Source organism: Odocoileus virginianus, chromosome 28 (assembly GCF_023699985.2).
Source record: "Odocoileus virginianus isolate 20LAN1187 ecotype Illinois chromosome 28, Ovbor_1.2, whole genome shotgun sequence".
In the NCBI taxonomy this organism is placed as follows: domain Eukaryota; kingdom Metazoa; phylum Chordata; class Mammalia; order Artiodactyla; family Cervidae; genus Odocoileus; species Odocoileus virginianus.
The window spans coordinates 32988003-32999144 of NC_069701.1; the positions used below are offsets into that span (position 1 = coordinate 32988003).

General features: G+C 52.4%; 1 protein-coding gene across 6 annotated transcripts in view; it reads left to right on the top strand.

The window, feature by feature from the left end:
• The window catches only part of CD6 (CD6 molecule), a 44532-nt gene extending 37795 nt beyond the window's left edge, over positions 1-6737 (top strand). For 2 of the 6 annotated variants that reach the window (XM_070457422.1, XM_070457428.1), the window contains 7 exons: positions 663-803; positions 1152-1247; positions 2475-2597; positions 4177-4248; positions 4472-4735; positions 5019-5138; positions 5633-6737. In XM_070457422.1, coding sequence (XP_070313523.1) covers positions 663-803; positions 1152-1247; positions 2475-2597; positions 4177-4248; positions 4472-4735; positions 5019-5138; positions 5633-5697 — 881 coding nt within the window. In that variant the 3' untranslated portion in view covers positions 5698-6737. The remainder of the gene's footprint in view (positions 1-662; positions 804-1151; positions 1248-2474; positions 2598-4176; positions 4249-4471; positions 4736-5018; positions 5139-5632) is intronic. The other 4 variants (XM_070457423.1, XM_070457424.1, XM_070457425.1 and 1 more) reach the window with 4 other exon arrangements.
• Positions 6738-11142: the final 4405 nt, after the last annotated feature.

Sequence of the window (11142 nt, forward strand, 5' to 3'; positions counted from 1 at the left end):
GAAAGTTTCATTCAATGACTCATTCAGTATGCATTTCTCAGGCACCTACTATATACTAGACGGGCTTCCCAGGTGGTGCAGTGATAAAGAATCTGCCTGCCAATGTTGGAGACGCAGGAGATGCAGGTTTGATCTCTGGGGTAGGAAGATCCTGGGGGCCCCTGGTGGCTCAGATGATAGAGTCTGCCTGCAGTTCAGGAGACTCGGGTTCGATCCCTGGGTTGGGAAGATCCCCTGGAGAAGGAAATGGTAACCCACTCCAGTATTCTTGCCTGGAGAAACCCATGGACGGAGGAGTCTGGCGGGCTACAGTCCATGGGGTCACAATGAGTTGGCCACAACTGAGCAACTTCACTTGGGAAGATCCCCTGGAGGAGGAGATAGCAACCCACTCCAGTATTCTTGCCTAAAAAATCCCATGGACCAAGGAGCCTGGTGGACTATAGTCCAGGGGGTCACAAAGAGTCAGACATGACTGAACACACACTATATACCAGGCACATAAAAGCAGATGGGAAAATTGGGAAAAAAAAAAGAAGGGGGGAAGAGGAGAGGTCCGAAAGGGAAGTGGGTCAGGTGCAGAGAGGAAGGAGAGGTGAGATAGACAAGGAGAAGTCCATGTCCATTCCTCTTTCTCCCTGATTTGGGGTTCTTTCTTCCAGAATCGTCTGTGATGGTGAAAACAAAGGACTGGGAACCTCGAGAACTAATGCTCCTCATCCCCTGCATCATTCTGGGAGTTCTCCTTCTGGTCTCACTCGTATTCATAGCCATCATCCTCTTGAGAATTAAAGGAAAATACGGTAGGTGCAGAGTCCTGGGAGCCACAGGAAAGACCCAGGGATGAAAACAAGCAGACCTGAGGCGCAGTCTTCCCAGGGGGACGTGAGCCGTGGGGGTCGCCAGCAAGACTGAAAGTGATCCAGCAATGGCCACCCATCCCTGGTCCCAAGAAGCACCTCCTGATGGGAAGGATTTTCCCAGCATGCCCCTCAGAAGTGGTCCACGGGAGGACCTCATTGTGTGTGTGTGTGTTTAGGGGCATATGGGGGCAGGGAAGGTGGGGAGGGAAGTGTCTCTATCAGAACAGAACCAGGAAGACTGGAAAGGCACAAAAAGTGACTTGCAGAATCTCTGCCTCTCCCTCTCAGCCCTCCCCTCTGTGGTAAACCACCAGCACTCACCCACCACCACCCCGGCAGGGATGGAAAACTATCAAGAGGTCCCCATCACCATCACCAAAGAAGGTAGGATGTCGCCTGCCCTGGGGGTGGGGAGGGCAGGGGAGGACAAAAAGGGAATACTTTCTGGAGGGTCAGTACTGCTTAGGTCAAAGCAGTGCCCCAGCTGGAGAAGAATGCTGGACCAGCCCATGCATGCTCAAGGGACCTTGAGCAAGTCCAGTCTCAGTCTGGGCCTCAATGGGCAGAGGACCTTCCAGTGCACTCATCCTAGAGCTCTAGGCTTTTGAATTCTGGACCAAATCAGGCCCAAGGCATTTTGGATCTTAGTTCTCAAGGAGAGCTGTGTTCTGCTAATTGGCCAGTAGGTTTGTGACATCATCACCTCTTCTAATAGTCTGCCCAGAATCAGCCTGTCTGTAAAGCCCCATCAAAGTTTTCCTGGAACATAACTGTATTTCATATTTTCCAAATAAAAAAAGGAATCAGTCATCCATCTTTAATGATATACTGATGTATATCTCTTGAAAGTCTTGTGAAGGAGTTCGAGTTTAATCTCATGGCTTTATGAATGTATTAAATCACCTTTATTTCAAATAAAGAGTTCAATGACACAAAATCAATACAAAACTCAGACAAATATTATAAAGATTCTTTGCACACAGGATCCATATATTTGAGAAGAGAATATGAACACAGAACCTAGCACAAGGGTAAGCCCAGAGCAGCCACTCACTGAATATCATGGTCTAGAGGTTAAGAGCCACACTGCCTCTTCTCTGGGCTATGTGAGACTCTCTTTGTGCCTCAGTTTCCCCAGCTGTAAAATGGGGATCCTAACGTAGCTGCCTCACAGAGTTATTACGAGCACTAAATGAGATAATATTGGGTTGACCAAAAAGTTCATTAGGGTTTTTTTCCATACGATCTCCTGCATCGGCAGGCGAATTCTTTACCACTGAGCTACCAGGGAAGCCCTCTGTAAGATCTTATGGAAGAACCCGGACGAACTTTTTGGACATCTCAATATTTGTACATGTTGGAATAGGGCCTGGCATGTAGTGACTACTATGTGCTTGTTAAATTAAAACAAAATTGTTATTTAGTTCCCTGTGTTTGAAATAGATGGGGGGAGCTTAGACAACCCGGGCCTGACAGTCTTGCACAAGGTGGGCTGCCTGGAATGCTCCCCGCCCCTCCGTCTCCGGTCCCCAAAAGCCATGCTGTCTGCCGCCTCTCTCTGCTCCTTTCTGTCCCCTGCCTTGCCATGCCCCCACTCTGTTCTCTCCCCAGTTCCCAAGCTGCCCATCCAGGTCCAGGCCCCGCCCCCCGAAGACTCGAATTCCAGCTCGGACTCAGACTATGAGCACTATGACTTCAGAACCCAGCCTCCTGTGGCCCTGACCACCTTCTACAGTGAGTGCCTGGGCCCGACTCCTGAGGGCCCGCCTGCCCGCTCCAGGGAGAGGGCCCAGCTGGCTGGGGAACCGCAGTAGGTTCCCCCCCAGTGACTCCTGCATGTCAAGGGTGGCACCTCCCTTGTTGTGATCACTGGACTGACTCTCCGTGGTCCTGCATTGAGGTTTTCCAAGTGTGTTGTGACCCTGGAGACATCTCAAGGCATTTCCCCTTGGACCACCTTTTCTCTGGTGTTTGTGACCATGCAGGGTCTTAAAGTCAGTCTGTCAACATTCACCTAAATGTGGCTGCATCTCTGTACGATATGAGGGACTCTGGTTCAGATGGCTTCTTGCTCGCTCACACCCCTTCTGTGTCCCATTCTGCTCCATCAATTTCACCTCCTCTCCCACCTCCACCATGAGCCCAGCTCGCACCCCTTAGCTGGCTTCTCCAGCTCCGCTCTCTGCCTGCTGGGGGTGTAGGAGGAGGAAAGACAGTGCTCAGACAGGGCACACGTGATGCAAGGAGGTAGGAGGAAAGCAGAGACTCTCACAGCTATCGTGAATCCCTTGGGAGCGCATCAAAACTTCCTGAGCCCCACCTAGGACCTACTTTATAAGTTAGGATGAGAGTTTGGTTGTGTGGGACACAGCCTCCAAATGACATCATCCGGAGAAGCTGGAGGGGCCCAGGCTCCTTTCTGGCTGCTCTGCAGTCCCTAAGACGTTGCCCTGTCCTCACGGTCCAGAGTGGCTCACTGCCATGTCTGCATTCTAGACCAAGGGAATGGGGGAGGTAAGGCGTGCCCGCCTGTAAGGCAGCATGCCAGGGACACCCACACAGCTCCCACTCACTTTCCACCTGCCAAAACTTTAACCTAGCAGCTACAAGAGAGGCAGGGAGACAAAGCTCTTGTCCTGGGCAGCTGAGTGTCCAGATGAAGGCCAGAGATCTCTTACTACGTGGTGGGCAGGATGGACACTGGAGACAGCAGCCATCTTTGCCTCCCCCCGACCCCCGGCTGAACCAGGGCCTCTGAAGGGGCAATGTGGATGATTCCAGTCTGTGGGGCCATGGAGCAGCCTTGGGGAACCACAGAGATGAGTGTCCTTAGAATCTGAGATTCTGAGCCCAGTCTTGTAAGATGCAAGACTGGCAGTCCAAAGTGCTATTAATATGACACCAAGACTAAAAGTCAGTAGTAACACATTTAAAAGAGCTGACTCCCAGATTCCCGACACTCAAGTCCTTAAGATGCTATGAATCTGCATCTCTCTGATTCTGAAATGGAGGTACCATAGCCCAGGATGCAAAGATTCCAGACCTTCAGCTTCCACTCTGGGAAAGCTCCACTTTCTGGCCAGAAGCAGCCTGTCCCCGGGCTGGTTTAAGATTGAGGTTCAAGGTCTTCCTGGATTAGGATGTGAGCCTGGGATCTGATGAATGAGACTAAGCCCCTCCATAAGTCAGGGTGGTCCTCCTGCCCTGTTCAGCCTCCCAAATCCCACAAAACACCAACCTCTGCTCTGGGCTCCTCTGGACAAGGAGGTGGAGGCTTCCCCACCTCCTTCCTCACTGCCACCTCTGCTTATAGATTCCCAGCGGCACCGCTTCACAGAGGAGGAGGCCCAGCAGAACAGGTTCCAGATGCCCCCCCTGGAGGAAGGTGAGTTAGCCTGGGGAGAGTCGTGGAGGGAGGGAAGTGACTAGGATGCCAGCACTGCCTCTGGACCTATCAGCTCACTCACCTCGAGAAGCATCAGTGTAATCTCCCTCAACAGGTCCTTCCTGACTTTAACCAATTCCCATTGGCAGTAAGTTCTTTTTCAGGTCTAACTTAAAGCCCTCTTGCTGCACTGCATCTTCTTGATCACCACTCTCTCTTTCAGGCCCAGGACTGGAAGAAGTGCATGCTTCCGAGGTCCTACCTGCCAACCCTGAACACTGCATTGCAAACCCTCCCTCCCTGGGCCCTCCTCCACATCCTCCAAGGAGCAAAAGCAGCTCCAGCACATCTTCGGGGGAGGTGTACTGTAATAGCCCCAACAGCAAGCGACCTCTATGGAACTCTCAAGTGTTTTCATCAGAGAGGAACCCCCTCCTGGAGCAGCCCCCCAACTTGGAGCTGGCTGGCTCCCAGGCAACTATTCCAGGTAAGGCAGGCCCAGGACTGTGTACCTCCTCCAGCCTCCTATCCTATATGAGACCTGACCGGAGGAAGTGTAAAGCTGGAAGCCCTGAGCCAGGCTGAGTTCAGGATTCTAGTCCCCGCTCAGCAGCCACTTGCTGTGTGACCGTGGACAAGTTTCTCGCCCTCTCTGGGCCTTTGTTTCCTCAGTTGTCAAGCTAAAGACTGTACCGAGTCCTGAGGGCCTTCTAGCTCTGGCACTCTGTGAACTAGCCTGGCAGAGGGTGACTGGCTCTGGGGTTTTCCAGCAGGGCCCCCAGCTGATGACAGCTCCAGCACCTCCTCTGGAGAGTGGTACCAGAACTACCAGCTGCCGCCCCAGCCCCTTCCTGCTGAGCAGTTTGGATGTCCAGGTGCCAGTGGCAGGGGTGAGGAGGGATCCTGGGAGGGGGCACAGAGAGGGACTGGAGGGTGGATGAATGGGAGCTCTGTGTACATCAGCTCAAGGGGAAAAGAAGAAAAAGAGTGAGTTTTTTTTTTTTTTATACAAAAAAGAATTTGAGGAGGTAGAGAAAATGAATGAAGGTGGGATGGAGAGAGATTCAAAGAGACTACCTTGAGAGGAAGTGAGCTCCCCATTAGTGGAAGCATTCAAGCAGAAGCAGCCAGATGGCTCCATGGGAGAGATGATGGTCACAGAGCAGCTCCCAGCACTTGGGGACCACAGCCCTGCTCTACAAGACAAGACTCTGCCTTCAGGACTGACATTCTATCGAGGGCAGTAATCATGAACAAGATGATAAGATGGTTTCATATAGCATCATGGGGGAGAAGGAGGTGGGTCCAGATCCACTCAGCTCTGTCCCTGCTCAGCAGGAGCAAGACTGGGCCTCTCGCTGACCTGAGCCTCCCTGTCACACAGGGTCCCACGCTCCCCAGCCTGACTCCTCCTCCGATGAAGAATACGACGACATCGGAGCGGCCTAGCCCGGGTTCAGCTCTGTGTGCTCCCTCTCACCAGCCTCCTGCTCTGCCAAATCCCTCTGCTCCATGCCCCACTCCACCCCCATCCTCCCCAATCATCCCCCCGCCCCAGGGCTGATAGTCCTCCCCTGGAGACTGGAAAAGAAACTCCACACCTCTTATGGCTCAGCCTCCACCCATCAACAGAACCTCCCAGCACAGCCCTCCTCCAACCCAAACAGCAGCCCCACAGCACAGGCACCACCTCTGAGAGGTAGTGAGCTCTCTGCTTCGAGGGTGAGCAAGCAGCAGAGTTTGGGCCACTTCTTGGCAGGCCATGTGGAAGGGCTGGACTGGATGATTCCTGGGGCCCCTTCCAGTTCTCGTGTGTCTGGGGTTTTGGTTGCCTGACTGTCTGACAACTCGGGTTCAGAGGTACTGCTGGGGGCAGGGGAGCCTCATGTGCAGGAGCTGTTGGGCTGGTGTTTCTCTGACAGGTGGGTTCTGGGGCTTGGGGAGGCGGGCAGCAGCTGATACAGGCTAAGCTCAGCTTGGTACTTGCATCAGCAAGGAGTCCAGCCATCCTGAGCACAGCCAACTGACAGCAATTAGGACGGCTGCCCCTCCCCAACCACTGGGGCTGGGGCTAGAGGCCAGCCCTGCCTCTGGAGATGCTTGGAGCCCATCAGGGACACAGCCCTGTTCTGCAGTGACCATCCCTGGACAGCGGATCCTTACTCTGAGCGTCCTACAGTTTACAAAGATGGTCCCATCCAGGCCCCACCCCCACCCCCATCCCCAGAGGCCCAGAGTGGGGCCCAGCCCCTGTGGGGGCAGAAGCACAGAGACTTCTTTCAGGAGGGGCCCGGAGGCTGCACTAGGCCCTGGGTCCCCACCTGTCTGCTTGGATTGATGGGAGCGTTTCCGATGAATGTTGTCATCAGTGTTCCTCCTGGAGCTGTAAACGCGTCCAGGCAGCCTCCAGGGAGAGGCTTGAGGGCTCAGAGCTAGCTTCTGGTGTCCTGTTCTGAGTATCCCAAGATTAAACTCATTGCTGAATGAGACTGGGGCGTGCAGTGCCAAGTCCTTGAACCCACAGAACTCAGGCTGTGTGTGTATGTGTGTAGGTGTGTGTGTGTTGTGTGTGTTGGGTGGGGGCAGCTCTGTCCATTGAGGTGGAAATGTCAGGACAAATTGGAAATGTACTGTGGCCCGGCACCGTGAAAAGTGCTAGGGGTATAGCAGGCACAGAGCCTGCTCTCCTGGAGGAGATGGACAGATGCCTGTGAGTTCAATACCACCCTCCTCCCTGATCTGCCAACCAGCCCTGGATCAGTGGGGCCAGGGGGACATTTTGATCTGGCTTCTGAGAGCTTCTGAGGCAGGGGAGGACGAGTAGATTTTATCTCAGACCTGCCTGGAAAAGGCATGGATCCCAGGCTGCTCAGAGGCTGAGGTGTTACCCCAGCTGCACCGGTCAATGCCCAGCTCTGCCTTCAGGGAGACCCCCTCTGCTGGGGGTCAGATTTTCTCTGCGCGCTCCCAGAGCCGAGGGACGGAGCAGAAGGCCACACAGGCTCCTGCACCGAGGGACTGGGCAGGCCTGTTTTCTGTTCACCTGTCTCAGAGGTGCAGAGAAAGCTGGCACTCTCCAGGGCAACCGTCACAGGATGTGGTTGCTGCTGTGAAGGGGCCTCCTCTTCAGGCCCTCCGAACCCTTCTGGGGCGGCGGGGGATTCCTAGGGGAGGAGCCAGTGCTGGGATGGGTGGGGTCAGACTCCCAGGTTGGTTTGTAGAAATTTTTTTTTGGCAGACAGCCAAGGTTCAAATCCTGGCTCCACACTGTCCTGACTGTGCAGCCTCTGGCAAGTCACTCAACATCTCTGAGCCTTTGCTATGAAGTTCATCTGCAAAGTGTCCACAGCAGCAGAAGGCGCCACATAGGTGGTGGCAAGGGTTAGAAGCTTGGCAATAGATGTTCCCTACTGAAAATAGATGAATCTAATGGGTAGATTTACCAGTAGAGGAGAGAGATCTCTGTGAAAGAAGGAGGAGGGGACGAGAAGACCCCTCTCGTGGTCTTCATGGGGTCGTAGCACGTTGTTGCTGCAGGAGGTTTGTCTCACTCTCATTTCACAGGTGGGGATGTTGAGCCCTGCCAGGGGAAAGGACTTGTCCAGGGTCACTCAGAGAGTTAGTGGCCGACTCACACTTTGGCCCCGACCCCTCCCCAGCTTCGTCCCTTGGGGTCCGCCTCTGTGTTCTCCAGTGGATCTTCTTGACCCAGGGATCAAGACTTGTGTCTCTTGCGTTGGCAGACAGGTTCTTTACCACTGAGCCACCAGGGAAGCCCTGCACACTTTACCCTCCACTCTTTAGAGACCTGGTTTCCCTGGTAGCTCAGATCATAAAGAATCCATCTGTAATGAAGAAGACTTAGGTTCGATCCCTGGGTGAGAAGATCCCCTGGAGAAGGGAATGGCAAGCCACTCCAGTATTCTTGCCTGGGAAATCCCATGGACAGAGGAGCCTGATGGGCTACAGTCCATGGGGTCACAAGAAGTCAGACACAACTAAGTGATTAACACACACACTTTAGAGACCTTACCCTATATATACCTCAAGGATCTGGAAGAGGAAAAAAAAGATGTTAAGTGGATGGGGAGCTGAATCCCAATTTCAGAAACACTGATTTGGAGGAGGGGCTATATCTGAAATGGAGGCGTTCCAGCAGTTTTCCGGCTCTGTGAGCACAGGGAAAAAGTGAGGCACAGGGAACGCATGGAGCCCAAGAGAGCCCCTGTCCCTGCTGGAGGGTGGCCAGCATGGAAGGCTTTCTGGGGAAGTGATGCTGAGCTGGGTCATAAAAGATGGGTAGGAGTTAGCTATGGGAGTGGAGACGAAGGTGCATTCCAAGTTGAAGACATCGCATAAGCAAAGACAGCAAGAAACTGGGTGACTTTCAAGGTAGAGGGTGGCCCAGCTTGTGAAGAGAAGAGGCTGAAGACCACCAATTCTCACATCAACTCTATTTCATAGGTGAGGAAACTGAGGCCCAGAGAGGTTAAGTAAAATGTCCAAGTCGCACAGCTAAAAAGCAGCAGTGCTAGGATTTCGATACATGCCATCGGACTTCAGAGTCTGAGCATTAACCATGGCACTTCCGACAGAAACCTGTCTCTGTACCCCCTGGAGCCACACTGCTGGTTACAGAGCACCAGCTGAGCTCTGAGATCTGGAGACACCAGCCTGCCTGTCCACCAGCAGCACAGGTACCTGCTGGGTGCTCGGATGCTAAACTCAGGGATGGGATAACTAACAGTCTGGGCACCATAGGCAACAGACTCTATGCTGGCCTTGGGGCACAGAGAGGAATGAAACCCAGGTCTTCCCTGAGGGAGACAGACACAGGGATCAGTAACTGCAGTATATCCCATGGGTGTGGCGGTGGTGACGATGATGGTGATAAAGATGACAGTGAGTGGCACTTACTATGTGCCAAGCATGTATTATTTCTTATAATCCTCATAAGAGTTCTCTGAGAAGTTAGTATCCTTTCTAATTCATAAAGAAACTGGGGCCCAGACCAGAGAGGTTAAGTGATTAGCCAGAGGTCACACAGTTTGGCAAGTAGTACGACTTTCTACCTGACTCCAAAGCCCCAAGGTGAAACCACCGCACTGCACAGTGGAGGCGCATCATGGGCATATTTAAAACCACAGGAACTTAAATGTCTCTACTCAGCAGCAAAAGAGAAAGAAAAAGAACAACGAACCCAGTATATCCCTCAGTGAACAAGCACCCAGGAGGAAGGAGAGAAGTGGGAGCCGGGACTCTGTTGCCTCAGACCCTGAAATCATTCCCTGAGGGTGGCATCTTGCCACACGGGATGGGATTTCGGTTGCTAATGATTCACATTTTTCATACGTGATGGGCCTGAAATGAAAGCCCGAAGCTTCTCTGTTGATCCAACCTGCCTCCATCTAGGTTGGAGGCAGCAGTGGAAGACTGAAATGCAGGGACCTTCCTGTGGGAGCTTGTATTTTCTTTCCGCTTCCTTCTTTCCTCCCTCCCTCCCTTCCTTCTTCCTTCTTTCCCCCCTTCTTCCTTCCTTCCTTTCATTTTCCCCTCCTTCTTTTAAATAGTAAATATATTCATGTGGTTCAAAATTCCAAACAACATAAAAATGCATATCAGTAAAATCTTGTTACCCACCTCCTACCCTCTCCCCAACCCAGGCTCCAAGTAAACACTATTATTTCTCTGGTTCAAACACCAGCAAATAGGAATACCTCTTGCTTCCCACACCGCCCCACATCCTTATAAAAAAAGGGCATTCTATACACACTTCTAAGCACTTTGCTTCTTTAACTTTTCAAGGGATTTTTCAAAAGTAACATTGACCATAATCAAGTTGCATCCCATGTACTACCCAAGCATACAACCTCTGCCTCATTCAGGACTCCAGCACTTTGCTACCAAGGGCCACGTGAACAGAGGAAAAGCAGCCACCAGAACAACCAGAGTTTATTGGGGATAGTATGACAAAAAGGGAACAAATGAGTAGGGTATTGAAGGATGTATAGGAGTTTGCTGGACAGAGAAGAGATTGACAATGTGTGGTGCCTGCTGGCTGAAGCCTGGAGGGCAGGGAATGCATAGGTGGGAAAGGCTACTGCAAAGCATCTCAGAGGGTCTGTGACACTTGCCCAGGAGTTTGGTCATTGTTCTAGAGGCCCTGGGGGATCCTGAGTAGTTTCTAAGGCAGGAAACTGATCTAATGAGATGGATGCTCTAGAAAGATGACTGCTGCAATGTGGGGTGGGTTTGAGAGGTGGCCATGGAGCTCTGGTATCTGGGACTCAGGGATGGGGAAGGATTCTACGATTTGGAGAGCAGTCAAAATAAATACAGCAGCCTCCAGCCATGATGGAATAGGACAGTGACATTAATAATAGCTTCCATCCCTGAGTACTTGCTCTGAGTCAGGCACCATTCAGGGTGTATTACAGGTACTGAGTCATTCGTGCTCACAGCAGCTCTGTGGGATATTAGTGTCATCGCCATCTTAGGGATGAGAAAACGGATGCTCGGGATGCTTCTGAGTTTTCCCCATGGCTGCCAGCTCATCATGGTGTGGCCAGGCTCCACGTGGCCTCCTGAAGTGGTCAAGTCCACACTTTAGTGGCTCATTTCTATGCTTACAAGAATGTCTAGGCGAGCGTCTTATCATTCTTCCCCAAGGTTCATTTATGTCTTCCTGATCTGGGTCAGCCCAGGGATGAGGCCAGAAGGGTGCTTGGGCTGGTTTATCCACCAGGATCCCCAGCTTCTGCCTGCTCTCTGGGCCACATTGATGTGGTTTCAAGGCTCTGAGACCACTCCCAGGAACACAGGCTCAGGCTTCCCAGCCCTGGCCAGGGCATTGCTTGCTGGTTCCTGACCTTTTCCACTGGAAGCCTCACCTTG